At 42.4% G+C, this 15,246-nt stretch overlaps 1 protein-coding gene across 8 annotated transcripts in view; it reads left to right on the forward strand.

Annotated features, from left to right (window-relative positions):
• Window positions 1-422: 422 nt before the first annotated feature.
• Window positions 423-15,246, forward strand: part of LOC125899854 (phospholipid-transporting ATPase IH-like) — a 54,716-nt gene continuing 39,892 nt past the window's right edge. For all 8 annotated transcript variants that reach the window (XM_049594460.1, XM_049594461.1, XM_049594465.1 and 5 more), the window contains exon 1: window positions 423-895. In XM_049594460.1, the coding sequence (XP_049450417.1) occupies window positions 857-895 (39 nt within the window). In that variant the 5' untranslated portion in view covers window positions 423-856. The remainder of the gene's footprint in view (window positions 896-15,246) is intronic.

A 15,246-nucleotide genomic window follows, 5' to 3' on the forward strand; every position in this document is an offset into this window, starting at 1 on the left:
CACCCCTGGTGTAGAGTTTTGCAGAAAACAGCTGATAGTTTCAAAGATAGTGCCTTAGCAGTCACAAAAATAGCCTGCATGTACACTTGGCTGATAATACTTGTGTACTTTTAATTTTCTGCCACTACAATTTTTAATGCAGGTCTTTTATTTGTAATAAAATAGGCTATTAAACACTGGTGCTACTGAAGTAAATGATGTGAATGTAGTATTTAAAATGACTGTAGTCAAGCCACAGTCACAGTGAGACTCTGTGGCGTCCTGCTTTGATTCTTGGACATGATCATGAGTCAGGTGTCCTCTCCCTCTCTGCATGTGGAGGTGATTATTACTTGCAGCGTGTATTCAGATACACTCCGGGAGAGGTGAGAACAGCCCTCAGTGCGCATGCGCAGCGTAGTCATCTGACGGGTGAGCGCTGTGTGGACGTTTCGCGTTGCCGCTACACCGAGGGCCAACACAGAGCGGGACAGAGACAGCCTCCATGAGGAACCGTCTCCTGCAAGAATAACACAGCCTGACACACACGGAGGAAGCGGGAGGACTCTGCACAGGTCTGGAGCTTTGCATGCGGTGATATTTCATCCTGAAATGTAGCCAGCAGCGTCAGTGCGGGTTGTTGTAATCGCTCGGTCGCTGCATGGCTCTGCCCGGGGATGCCATGAAAATCAGAAGAGCCGACTGAGAGCGCTGCTCCTCGCTATCACACACACGGCGGCGGCGGCGGCGGAGGAGGAGGAGGAGGTGAGCGATGGATACTGGTGGAAAGATCCACATTAGGTAGCGTCCACGAAGATCCGAGGGGAGCTGAACGTCTCTGCTGCACAGTCAAGTCGCCGCCGGAGCTGTCTGAAGGATGGATTTCACCCTGCTCCGGAACATCATCAGCAGATACGTAAGGGCCCCCGTCTGTCAACACTGTCACAACTGTAGCTCTGTGTCTGCAAGTGCACTCATATAATGTCACATATTACATTGATAGCACAGAGTCGGGCATGATGGTAAACATTTGCACCCGGGCAGCTCTGGCAGGCCACTGGCTGTGGGGCTTTACAATGTTTTTTCTGTGGAGATGAATGGGGAATGTGCCAGTGGCTACAGATGCAGTGATGGCTGGTGAATGTGCAGAATAGAAATGAACTTGGCTGGCCCAGTTAAATTGCTTTGGTGAGCTACAATATGCATGCATGCTTAACTGTCTCATGGCTTCCAGTGGCTGTGGTCTGCAGGGGGAATAAATCCCAATCAGGCCTTGTTGGGACTCTGCAGCGCTCAGTCTCACACTCACTTACACACTAATAGAGACATGAGGGACTGTACTTTATTTATCAGAGTGGCGGGGTGTCTGGGGTGGGACTTTGTTTTTTAGTTAAGCCTCTGTGAGTGACAGGGGTAAAATGCATGACCCTCCCTCCACCGTAACCTACTATATGTCACAGTTTCTGGCTACGATAAATGTTGTGATTTGGGAGATCTCAGGGTTGAGCCCTGCACTCGAATGTACTTTTTACAACTGCGAATATCATACGAGTAAAATTTGGGTAGCTGTGTTTAGTCTCCTACTCTTTCAATTCAATTTTATTTATAAAGCCCATTATTACAAATCACAGTTTGCCTCAGAGGGCTTTACAGTGCACGACATCCCTCTGTCTTTGGACCCTCGCAACTGATAAGGAAAAACTACACCCAAAAAACCCATTAACTCGTTTCATCAGAGTACTCTTGAGATCAAAAGTGATCTGAAACTCAATTCGGAGATTTTCTGTGATTACTTTTCAGATAAATAATAATCGTAGCGGGCGGCATGGGGTTGCAGTGGTTAGCAAGAGGGTTCCAGGTTCCCGAGTTTGCATGTTCTTCCCGTGTCAGCGTGGGTTTTCTCCAGGTACTCTGGCTTCCTAGCACAGTCCAAAGTCCAAGACATGTAGGTTAATTGGTGACTCGCTCATCCTTAGTAAACATGCTTTTCAAAACCTCTTGCGGCTGTGACTGTCCCTCCCCTAAGGGACTGTTCATTACTTTCGAGTGCGTAAGGAAGCACTTCAGATATTTTGTTTTAGCACGGAGGGAGTTTTTTACTTGGCTTAGAGAAATGATTTTCAACTTTGAATGGTTGTATTTTGTGTTTATTTTATCAGAATCAAAATGCCTTTTATTGACATTGTATCATTAAAAAAAACACAATGAAGTTAGGAGTGTTACTCCTGTGGTGCTGACAGCCACAACCTCCGTACATTTGACCATCCAATCCTCACACTAATAAATAATAGATAGAAAGATAGATAGAACTTTATTCATCCCCAAAGGGAAATTCAACTGTCCAGTAGTTCTTTAAAAAACCACACACACTTCCCCTCATCAACAATAATACGGTGGTATTAAAGTAGACATAAAATAAAATAAGCTAAAATAAGTGTATAGATAGAAATTAAAATTAAACTAAAATTGTCCATAGACAATAAATAAGTGTAACAGGTTAAAAAAAACTACTGTCACATTATATATCTTCAGAACCCCAAAACCTGCAAGTGTGTTTAAAGTGTGGTTATTCATGGAGGGAAGGGTCATGTGTTTTCCATCACTCAGGGAGGGTCATGTAAAAATATTTGCAGCTGTGAGGAGGATCAAGATATGAGTTAAGTACAGTCCATAACCCAAAGAGAAAAACATAATTGCCTCCCCACTGTGTAAAGACTTATTTGAAGTGCCTCCCCCATTTTGCACCACCACCTCCCCTCTCATAAATAAAGAACAGTCCCTAAGTTGTGCAGGTTTAACTAGAGGTGGGTTTAAAGTTGTCGCAGTCAGCAGAAAAACACTTTAAGAGAGAGCCCTCGTTATTCTCTGTAATCACTGATTCGTCTGTTAGCAGGAAATGACCCCATAATAACACATAGATGACGGTGAGCTGAAACCACATTACTGGTTCATGAGGTCTGAACAGGCCGGTGCCATCAGCGGTCTCTGTTTATCAGCCAGAGCAGGAAGCAGCTGGTTGGTGGGCGGCCGAATTAGAGAATAAAGTGTTTAGTGGGAACCAACTCTGACAGGTCTGGTGATGTTCATCAGACTGGGCACCTCTGGAGTAACGTGACATCTGCTTCTATATACAGTCTGCCGCCCTTTCACCCGACCTTAAAACTGGCTCAGGTGTTGTGGAGATAACTACCAGTGTGAGCGTGTGTGCGCGCTTATTTATGTATGTTCGTCAGGCTCGCACCGGTGAGTTAGTGTGTGGTGACAGTGTGTAGGGAGCTTGACGGATGCTGCAGCAGGGCTAATATCAGGGGAAATCAGATCCACGGGTGAGGCGGAGAGGAGCGAGGGGAGGGGGACTGGGTCAATGAACACGCCCCTCATCTCTCACCCTGCTCCCTTTGCATCCTCTCTCCGCAACATGATGAAGTAGACATGCAGGAATTAATCATTAATTCAATTATACGGATATTGATTCAGAATTGGAGGGATGGCTGATGTATATCTGGTGCCTCCATTACTTGTGTATCACCCTCTATTAACCCTGCCATATTCTCAACAGCTGCTCCCCTAATGAGGCTACATAGAAGAACAAACATTACATCATGCAAGGTGATTAACATGTGATAAGCGAGGCGCCCTGAGCCTTTTCTCTGGACAGAGAGAGCAGCAAACTCCCCTCAAGGTCACTGCCAAAATGTAGCCAGCCTCTCATACTTTCATAATTTTGCGATTAATAAAAAAAAAAAAAAGCTGAATTAGTAAAACGTCTTCAGGCATGAAAGGATGAATGTCTGATTCAGTCCACTTTACTCCCCAAGTTTATGAGCCTTTCACTTCGTATCTTGTTCCTGTGTTATCACGCTGTCATTGACTTGTGACTTGTCCTTGATGTATTTTCCTGTGAGCGCCAGGCTGCTTTGCTTGTTTTAGTTTACCAACTAAATACGAGACGTTGTTGGGGACAGAATGATGACGTGCTGGACTTATTTCCACAGTTGTCGGTGGTGTTTACACAGTTCAACAACTGCTACGAGGACAGAGATTAAGTTTGACATTGAAAAACAGGAACTAAAAACACATGAAATTAAATCATATTAACAGGAGACACATTTTAAGGAAATAAAGGAGTTAAAAAGTGTTGTAGACGTCCAAAAAAGAACGATTGTACGAGATAATTCCTTAAACCTTCATCTTGACCACTGGTGCAGGAGCTGTCGCTGTGGAGTGTAAACTGTGTCGCCCGCTACACTTTATTAGTAACCGCAGACACTTATTCAGATCTATCCAGTGCAGCACTTTATAATGAGAAAGAAATGTAATTTTCTGAAGGCTGTGCATTCTGTCCTGCTTATAAGCCTGTTTTCTGACTCGAGAAAAATTGCTGGTGTATTGAGCCTGTGCAGTTCAGTAAATAGTTTTTGTCAAGAAAAATATGGTGTCATGGTGTTTTGCAGTGCGTGAAGTTTAAATGGGACATTTTGTTGCGTAATAACCTAAATCTGTTTAACTTTTTTCACTCAGTTGGCAAAGAAGAATGGCTAAGCCTACATGCAAGAAGATATACAGTGTGTGTGTGTGTGTGTGTGTGTGTGTGTGTGTGTGTGTGCCCTTGTATTTGCTACATAGTGAGGACCAAAACACGGTTTAGCTGAAAGAGTGAGGACACTTTTAGAAAAGTGAGGACATTTTAGCCAGTCAACACTTAGGGTTAGGCATTTAGTTGTGATGGTTAAGGTCAGGGTAAGGGGATAGAGAATGCATTATGTTACTGAGAGTCCCTGAAATACTGACATGGGTGTGGTCTCGTACTTGCAACATAATGAGGACCGAAACAAGAGTGAGGACATTTTTTAAAAAATAAGGACATTTTGGCCCATCATCACTTAGGGTTAGGCATTAAGTTGTGATGGTTAAGGTTAGAGCAAAGGGACAGAGAGTGCATTATGTCACTGAGGGTCCTCACAGTGATAAAAATGCAGACATGGGTGTGTGTGTGTGTGTGTGTGTGTGTGTGTGTGTGTGTGGACATAACAGGAAGACACTTTATTTATAATGAGATTTATCTGTAAAATGACCTCCTGTGGTTTGATTAGATCCTGTATGTATGTGTGTATGTGTGTGTGTGTGTGTGTGTGTGTGTGGGTCAGTGCATGTGTTAAGTGCGTCCACTGTCTACACTCCCTTCTCTATGGTGCCTTTTTGTCGTGTGGTAATAATAATAGCGATGGCGTGATGCCTCAGACTGGTGCAAAGCATGGGCACTGTATGAGGTCATGATCTGGATAAGAAGGATGCCTTTATGTGTGTGTGGTGGTCATGTTAAAGGTGCAGTTCACCCCCAAATCAAAAATATTTACTTCCCCTCTTACCTGTAGTGTTGTTTATCAGTCTAGATTGTTTTAGTGTGAGTTGCCGAGCGTTGGAGATATCAGCTGTAGAGATGTCTGCCTTCTCTCAAATATAATGGGGGTAGTTTACACTCAAAGCAGCCCTCCCTTAATTATGCGTAACTTTAAGACTTCATAGAAATCAAACTGTTGGGTTATTTAAAAATGTACCCTCTGTACTGTTGTCATGAGAGGAGAAATAAGCTATAGAGACCAAAACTGTTCTTTGTTCCAGGCTGTGAACATGTTTATTTCTGCTGTAAAGTTTGGCATGTTAACATGGGGGGTCTGTGGGGATTGACTGGCTTCTTGAACTGCAGATCCTAGAACTTCCATGTTGGCGTCATTTTCAGCCCCCGCGGTTCCTGCTTGGTTTGTGATCATTCTGTGTCCCCTCTCTGAATTCAGCAGCTCTTTGTCGAGTTCAAGGTTCAGTTTGTGGTCAGATCGATCAGAGCTGATCAGATCAGTGGATCAGATTAGAGGAGCAGCTGCTGCAGAGGCGAGTAAAAGCAAACTTTTAGACGCGGCACTGGACAGCGGGACACATGGTTTTCATGGGAGGGCAGCCAGTTTCATTTAAAGTAGTTTGGAAAAACAATAGACAACCCTTAAATCAGAGTGCTGTTGGAAATATGGCGTTCTATTTCTCTATGAATTAAAGAACAGCTAAGCTTCACTTTCACTCCGCCTGGCATGCTGCTGCTCCGTCTGTGCCCAGAGTACACTCTGCACTGTCACGAGCATGAGCCTCTCGTCATCGAGAAGATACACACTTCCCTCAGCAGGTGATACAGTTGGTGGGTGTAGTATGGTAGAAATAGAATAGTTCCTACATGAAACTTCTCACAACAATGCCTGTAGATTATCTTGAGTAACAGGTCATGCTTTCTGGAAAGAGACATTGCTGTTGAGTTTTTCAAATATAATTTTTTACCAAGTGCCATCTAGTTTCATCATATTTGAGGGGAAGCAGACATCTCCACAGCCAATATCTCCAACACTCTGCAACTCACACCAGAATAATCTAGACTGATGAATAGTTGTACAGGTATGAGGAAGAATATGTATTTTTGATTTTGGGGTGAACTGTCCCTTTAACAAGACATGATCTCTTAAATGGGTTTAAATATGTCGGTTTTTTTTTTTTTTTTTACAGTTTACCTTTTCACTTTCACAAAACAGCTGATAACATTTTGATTTACATCTGCTGGTGCTGTCTCCTGTCTCAGGTTGATTTACCCCCCCCCCCCGTCCTCGCCCTCCTTTACATCTTATCTATGAATATATGACTGTTATTCTTGCGGCAACCTCTCACAACCTCTGTAGATAAAAGAGAAAGGCCAGCTATGTCTTCATTTGATCAAATGAATGCCAGCAGAGTCCCAGCGTGCTGAAGGGCTTTAGAAAGGTCTCTCACAACTTTACAGCTCCTCCAGTCCCCTGGCTGGTGTTAAAAGGCAGAACACAACCTACGAGATGACTGTTTGCCACATTAGCTGCTACAAATGGTTAAGGGCAGTCTATTCCTGGCCATCGCCCCCCCTCAGAGATGGGGCCCTGGTGGAGAGACAGAGGCTGTAGGTGACAAAAACACACAGGATTTGTGTTTGGGCATAGCTTTGCCCGCTGGCCTGTGTGTATATCAGAGAAAACAGCCGTGTACTGGCGTGCTGGCTCATAAGAATTATTGTGTGTCCCACAGCGTCCCCTGGACACAGAGGTTTCATGATGAGACACAGCTCCAAACCTGTGTCGGGATGTTGTCAGTGTTAAAAGCAGACAAAATGAGGAAGGGCTTTTTTTAGGATTCAGATTACTGTGGTGGGAGAAAAGGAGAGAGGAAGGGGAGGGAAGAGGAGAAGTAGCACAGCTGGATTAGAGACTTATGTAACAGTTGGATCACGGTAAGTCAAGTGGGAGACGAAGCTGGGGCAACAACAGAATACAGATTTTGTCATGTTATAGTCTTCTCATATTTATCAGTTGATTTCGTTGCAGGTATTGACATGTACGTCATCAGGGGTCTGGTGGCTTTTGTCATTCAGTGTCAGCAGTTGAGACAATATTTGCAGACTGAAGGTCACTATTTTCCCCCAATTTTTTCCAACCAAAATACGGTCTTTTCTGTCTGCACCTGTGTGGCAATTTACCCAAAATATCGCTATTAACAGTGACTGGCACCTCCTTCCCCTGTAAGGTACGCTCCCCTCCTTACTTCATTAGCTTCGTCCTCACTGCTGCTTTTGATGTTTACTCTTTCATCCTGCTCTGTTCCAAAAAAGGCTCGTCCACAGAGAATACAGCCTGAGAGGTCCTAGTCGAGCCAAATAAAAGCACGAGGAAGATCTTGAGGATATTGTCTGGAGCGGTAATACTTGACATTTTTCTTAAAGCCTCATAATCTCTTGTGAAATCCAGTTCCACAGCTTTAAATTAATGAGAAAATCCCACACATTTGATCTTTGGTCTATAACGAGGCCTCTGTGTGGTCCTGTGCATTATGAACCTGCAGACATAGCGTAGCTGTCTGATGCTGGCTGCATACTGTGTTGCTATGGTGATTAATGGCAAATGAGTAGCAGTGGAGTGCATGTTGAACAGGTAGCCTCCTTCCCTTTGAGCTGATCAAGGTCTTGAGGCTCCTTTTATCTTTGCTCGATGCTACGACAAACTTCACAGCTTCTATTAATAATAAGATTGAATTAATTTAATATTCGTACCCTGAATTTACGCGGGAAAGATTTTCTCGGCAGCTGTGCATCTTTCTATAATTTGAATGCAAGATAAAAAGAACACTGTCCGTTAAAACAGTAAATCTGTAAATTGATCATGCACCAATAAAACCAGCCCAGTCACCAGAAGAAAATGTTCGCATAGTACATTTCTGAAAGCAACGGATACGTTACGTAGATGGGTGCCATGTTGCAGACCACCATTGTTATAAACCAACAAACAACAACACAGATGTGTTTTTTTTTTGTTTTTTATGACCCTTCGTGGCATTCCCGCTGCAGTTTGTGGCACCAAACCTGGATGTATTTTTCACCCACACATTGCAGCATTTCCCGGTAGCATTCGATCAAACATAGTGAGTTCTTTAACCCAAAATAGGATAATTTTTCAGCATGATACACTAAAAAATAATGTACAGTCTGTTTTTTGCAGCAATGTATAGTGCAAACATTTTTTCTGGCTATTGGGTTGTAAAACTGAAGCAATGTCTTAGTTAAAGCTTTAGTTATGTGTTAAAGAAAAGCAGTTACTGAACTTGAAGTCATATTAGCGTCACAAGCTGTAGCCAAGCTGCCAAAAATAATGGTTTTGAACTGCCAATTCTATGTAAATATCAGTATTACTTTGTTTTTTTTGTACATTTATACATGGAGAGCTATCAAGAGTTAGGTTAAATAGGTTAAATATGTTCTGATGACATATTTTACCCTATAATCTAGCTGAAGCAGTTGTACATGAGCAAGCTAACTTGAGTTTCATCAGTTAGCCCAGTTAGCTACGTTACAGTTACAGTTGCTAATGAACACAATGTTAAGACTTAAATCGATGGCCAACATTCTGTGCCTGCGTGAGAGGAAATAACTCTTCACACCAGCTGACAGTGGAGGTCTGTGATCATCATTCAAAAAGGGAAACCGGAAGACCGTTTTAAAACTAGTTAGCCAGTGAGCACATTGACAACACACTCCAATGCAGAAAGAACAAGGCACCACGATAACACAAACCAAGGGTTTCTGCCAAAGAACTCAGTGGCTAAAGCAAAATAATCTGACGTTATGTAACAAGTTTGTTTTGGTCTCACGCCCTCTTGACTGTAGCTCTTTGTTTACTTTCCTCACTTCTCACTGGCTGACATGAAAATGCAAATGATCCTGACTAGAGCCAGTGTTTGATTTGTCCGTTGTCCAAAGTCTCTCGTTAAATTAATACTGTATAGGGTTAAAATCGACCATCTCCTGCATGTGGGTGTTATGTGGTCGTGTTTTGGAGCCTGTGTTTCTACATCCTCTGTAGAGTTAACATGAGCAGTTCATTAAGAAAGAGCTCAGTCAGAGGAATTTGATCTGTGAGTTAATGAGGGATACCTGCTCTACATGCTGTGTGCCTTTGCAGCACAGCATGGCGGGACAATGGAGGAGGGAGAGACACGACCATTTAATCAGGCCAGTTAATGGTGTATACCTTTTATTACGCCTTTGCAGTAGAAAGGAGCTGCACCGTGGGGATAGATCATGGCACTGCCAGGGTCAGGGGTTGCTTCTCCACCATGAAAATATACACATTATGGTCCTGTAAAGCGTGATGGTAGAAAGGCAGTGAAGAGGACCGGGGCTTTTTAAAACCTTAAAAATATCTGACCTGCTTTTGTTCTCTGGTGTTGAATTCAAACAGTTCATCTGCACCACAGGAAACATGAAAGGAGAAGTTGCAGTAATGGGATTTTTGCTGTTATCAAATCTATCTTGTCATAGTTGATGATTGATGGTGATGTAAGACCAGCCTCTGTGCTTGGAGGCTGTTTCAGTGTTGTTAATAAAGACAAAGCCTCCGTGTCCCGCAACCAACCAGCCGGCCACTTTGTCTGATGGAGCAGTGGAGTGAAGAGGAAACTGTGGGCCGGGGGTTGATACGGATCAGTGAGGATTAATGATCAGATAACTACAAACCACAATGCAATCGCTCCGTGTCTTTCTACGGCCCTTTCCCACAGTCACACTGTCAGAGTGTGACACACACTGCCGGAGGGTTGGAGGGAACAAAGGGGAGAAAACAGAGCGGAGAGAAATATGATGGGACGATGATGCAATCAGAGAATTGTGGATTTAGGAGGGGAATGTTTGAGTAGAAGTAGAAATAGAACGTTGAGGATATATATCATAATCATTATTTCAGTACGGACCAGTGATGAGCGATTAGTCGATTTATCATTTAGTTGATCGACCGAAAATGAATTGGCAACTTTTTTTCTTGTAATTGATTAATCATTTCATTTGTCAGACAAATGACGTGAACAAATTGGTTTGGCATGTGTATATTTTGACTTTACACCTTACTGTTAACCTGGCTATGTTTATGACTTACCGTGAACCTGTTGACGTTTCTGGCATTACTGTACATTTTTTTGCACCTTTTTGACAATCTCTATTGTTTATGTATTTTTAGAAACAAGGCCTGAAAGAGGCGTACACCACTTCCACGGAAAAGTTGTCATCGATAAAAAAAACGACTTGATGGGAGAAACTTTGACCCATGCTTACAAACATTTTGGAGACAGGAAATTGGCAATGCAGATGGTGAGGTGGAAGCCAGATTGTAGAAATTGTTGAATTTTTTCAGCTCTGCCATTTTAAGTTTTAGATTTTAGAACGTCAAAAATGTGTAGCCGCACCGGACTAGTAAAAAGGACAAGGTGTTTAATTGGGACTAGGTTTTTAATTTAAGTTGTACCGGAGTCACAGGAGTTATTAGAAGAAATGATTAGAATTCTGGTACCGTATTCACAAACATTCTGAGAATACTCTCAGAAAGCTCCTAACTTAGCCTAAATTTTTTTTAAGTAAAGAGTCTTAAGCCCCTTTCACACTGCCAGATTTTCCGCGAATGTTGGGCCATTTTGCCGGCAAGCTGCAAGCGTTTAGACACACAGAGCCAGATTGCCAAGTTCATCCGAGGTGCCCAATATTCCACCTCGCAGGGTAAACATATTAGCGGGACCCTTTTAGTTTAAAAAGACCGAGGCGGCCTTCCGCAACGAGAGGGGCTGTTGATGACCTGCGGGAGGAGCTGTTGATGACGCCGCACGTGCGAGCCACTGGCGGAGGATAAACAGGAAACAGCTGATAGCAGGAATTAGCGAGCAGCTAGTAGCAAGAGGGAAACGCAAACCTGACAGACACTGTAACGATGAGCAACTGGGGAGACAAAGCATTTCGCGCCCTCCTTGTCCTCGAAGGGGCCATTAACCGTCAGATGACGGGGACGGTGAAGAACGGGCTGATTTACGAGAGAGTCGCCGAAGGACTGACCAGCTGCGGCTTCCCTCCCATGTCACTGTTTACGTCACACACTGAGCTACACCTTTTGTTACTTGCTCACGCCCCCCCGTTGCCCCAAAAAAGGCGCATTCTGTATAAATCTGTAAGAAACTTTTACCTTACTGAGGAGTGTGATTGACCCCGTTGTTGGGTGTGATGCTTTCTTTTAACAGGTGTGATTGGTTGTCACAGACACGCCCTTTTGTGAGCCCAAGAATTTTAGGGTGTGGACATCCAGTGGAAATGAAATGAACTGCTGACTGTGAAAGTGTTGTCATTGTTAGTGTGATGGATCCTCTGATGGGAGGCTGAAACAGACCCAAGTCATCACTGCTGCTCTGTTGCATTTTACATTTTCCCAAATATCTTAGTGTTGTGATCATTTTATTTCTGGCATCATAGCGTTATTTTGTTAAGTAGGAAATGTGTGTGTATCCCTAATGTGATCGACCACAAGTATTCTCCTCATTTACTCACTGTCATTTTGTGTTTAGAGAATATTTCTGCGACCTCTTTGTGTTTCCACCATTTTCTCCTCTGCTTAGAAAACTCTTCAGCCTCTTAAAAGTCCTCCTTCCTGCTCCTAGAAGCTTTTCACCTTTAGGAGCTCTTTTAAGGTTTTAGATCCTCTGTAAATAACTTTTATCTTTACAAGGACCTAGTCTTAACTTTGAGGGGAAATTCAAGAAAACTTCACAGTTCTGAGAATTTTCTTAGAATTTCATCACTAGGAGCAACTCTTGGCACTAGGTAGCTTTGTGAATACGGACCCTGATTTTTTAGTTGAGAACATGATTGACAAATCATCAGTGTGTTGGTATGATTATCATGATATCCACATTAAACATTTGGATGAGCAGGCTAACACGATGTTAGCCGGGTTTATTTAATCCTTGTTTGAGGAGCAGAGCCCACGAAGTTATTTTTGACTTTCTATTGACACAGTTTTGTTTTAAGACCAGTGAACATGACACTCTGTATCTCTTAAACAGTGTGTGTGTGTTTACTGGTTTGGTTTGGTCAGTTACCCTTTACCAAAATAACTCCTGCCACATCATCTGGTCAACACCCCAGCAACTACAGCTGCTATTTCTTTACTTGATGTGAGCCCCCAAACTCTCTCCCTGTTTGTCAGTCTTTCTTTTGTGCCTAACACATTTTCCTCCCTCCTCTGTGCCTTTCTTATTCTGTCTCCTTTTCATTCTTTTGTCCTTGTCAGTCTCCTGCTGCTCGCTCCACTTCAATCTGCGACGCTTTTTCCTGCCTCATTTTTCCATTTCACTGTTCCTCTCTGGGTCATGTTGCCCCCCCCCCCCCAATGTTTTGGAGGGGTCTCAAGTCGGCTGACATTGTTGGCTCTGAGTCTATTTTTATCCCACTGCCAAGCGCCTGTTGATCACTGTGGATAAGTTTAGATCTGTGACTCTGAGCTTTTTGCTGTCGCTATTCTGACTCTGATTCTTTTATTGCCGATGTCATTAGGAAAAGTTACATTAGCCAAACTTAATGATGCACGTTTACAGTTGTACTCCAGTTTAAAGTTTTTAAAACTTACAGATTTGAGTCTACAAGGTTACTGCGGAGCCATGTGGACTCTGAACAATAAAAGATTTGGTCATTGGCAGTGATGAGCGACATCTCTGCCAAAATGTTGAGGACATTTTAAGCAGTGAAGCGCTGCTTCCAGTGAAGTGCTTGTTCCAGAACTTTTCTGCTAATGGTTAACACTTCTGCTTTGAGCTGTGTCAGGCTGGCTGCTCTGCCAAAGGCTACGCTCACACTGCCCACTCAGGCCAAAGCTTTAGGAACCATGTAGGAAGCCAGATGGAAACAAACAGCTGAATGCCGTGGTCTCATGACTCTTGTTTTTTTTTTTTTTCTTGGAAAGCTCTCTTCTCACAGTAGTGTTTGATGAAGGACACCTTGGGAAAAAAGCTGCACTAAAGTCCCACAATGCACTCTGTTAGTCCCCAGGGATCTAAACGTGATATAGATGAGAGTAGAACTAAGATGGAGGTTTGTGTACACGCGATCCAATGTGCGTTTGCATCAAGGTTTTACTACAACAGTCAGACTGGTGTAGTAAAACCAACAGAGTAAGTGTTCTGGGTGTGTGTGGAAGAGTAATGGAAGGATGGAGCAGACCGCAGACTGCAGCGTGGTCCTGCAGGAAGAAGTGGAAAGATAAATGATCCACACTTGTGTGACTCAGAGCTGATACCACACATCAACAAACACACTCATCCTTCAGTCGGCCCAGTCTGCTCTGTGAGAGTGTTTGTTTGAAGAAATGACTGAAGTTGTGTGACAGTGTCACAACAGTGTTGTGTAACATTCTGTTTCTTGACAGCACTGTTTAATCCAGGACGATGAGGGACGGCGTCCTCATGATTAATTCAGTCTTAATTCATTTGAACCTTATTACATTTGGTAGGGATGCAGTGATACATTTAACTGCCTAAACTGTTTCCAGTGGTGTAAAAAATGATTTATCATATGTGTCTATTTGCTTATCCACCTGAGCATCTCCTTTCCTCCTCCACTGCTCATCACCGTAACTGATAGGGGTGGGGTGGGGGGGAGTCGATGCAGTATAGTATTACAATATTTTTGTGTGTATTATATAAATACAAATGAAACTTTAGGTAGCCTATTTGAATAATAGTTGCTCTTTTCAGTCTACTACGTACATTTTCCTGCAAAAAAAGTGTTGACAAAGTTTTCCTTTGGGGACATAATTTAAATTTTTAATGTGTTTTGATTGGCTGCTACATTGGCTGGGTCTCTCTTGTAAAAGAGATATTCAGTCTCAATGGGACTTCCTGGTTAAATTAAGGTTAAATTAAATTAAATAAATGAATAAATTAAGTTGAAAACAGGTACCAACTGGACAGGTCACCAGACTATCACAGCTAGACAGGTAGATAGGTAGATAGGATAAAACAGATGCTGACAGAGTTTTCTTTTAGGGACATAATTTAGTTGGAAAAAAGGTAATATACCGAATATATTTTATCGCAATATGATTTATCGTATCGTGGATCCTCTGGTGATCCCCACCCCTATTAAAGGATTAAAAGACAATGAAAAGGTGGCCAGATGGTGTCGGAGGAGGGAGACAAAGTGAGAACGCAGAGAAATATAAATGATGGACGAGGCGCTGAATTATTGACACGATATTATCATATGTGTCTGTTATTAACATGATATCTATAATTTATTTTTGATCATCATGGTTAACATTAATATTAAATGATTATTTTTTTTGGCTTTTGCGTTTTTGTGACAGGACAGATTGTTAAGCATGAAAGAGCGAGAGAAGCAAAGCAAGGCAGCTTAATTTGTATAGTACATTTCATTTAAAGTGCTTTACAGAGCAATAAAATATAAATATAATAAAGGATACAGATTTACAATAAAAGAGTTAAGAGAAAAAAAAAAGAAAAGAGAGAAGGGATGACATGCAGCAAAGGGCTGTGGGCTAGAATTGAACCTGCAGCCATTGTGGCAAGAAAACTGCCTCTGTACATTGGACACGCACTTTACCCACTGATATACTGGGCACCACAATATTACATTATTTTGCTTTATATTTATATTATTTAATTAGTTATATAATAATAATAATAATAATAATATAGTCTGTGTTGTCAAAACAATGGTTGTAAAGAGATATTGGTGTTATTGTGATGTGTTAGAGAAGGAAGATGACGAAGTGTAACACATATAGGTGCTATTATATCCCATAATAATAGTAAATAGCTTATGGGTTCTATGGAAACACATTAACAAGGCAGAATAGTGTGATTTAACCCCATTTTTTCTCTCCA

The sequence above is a fragment of the Epinephelus fuscoguttatus genome, linkage group LG13 (genome assembly GCF_011397635.1).
Source record: "Epinephelus fuscoguttatus linkage group LG13, E.fuscoguttatus.final_Chr_v1".
Lineage (NCBI taxonomy): Eukaryota > Metazoa > Chordata > Actinopteri > Perciformes > Serranidae > Epinephelus > Epinephelus fuscoguttatus.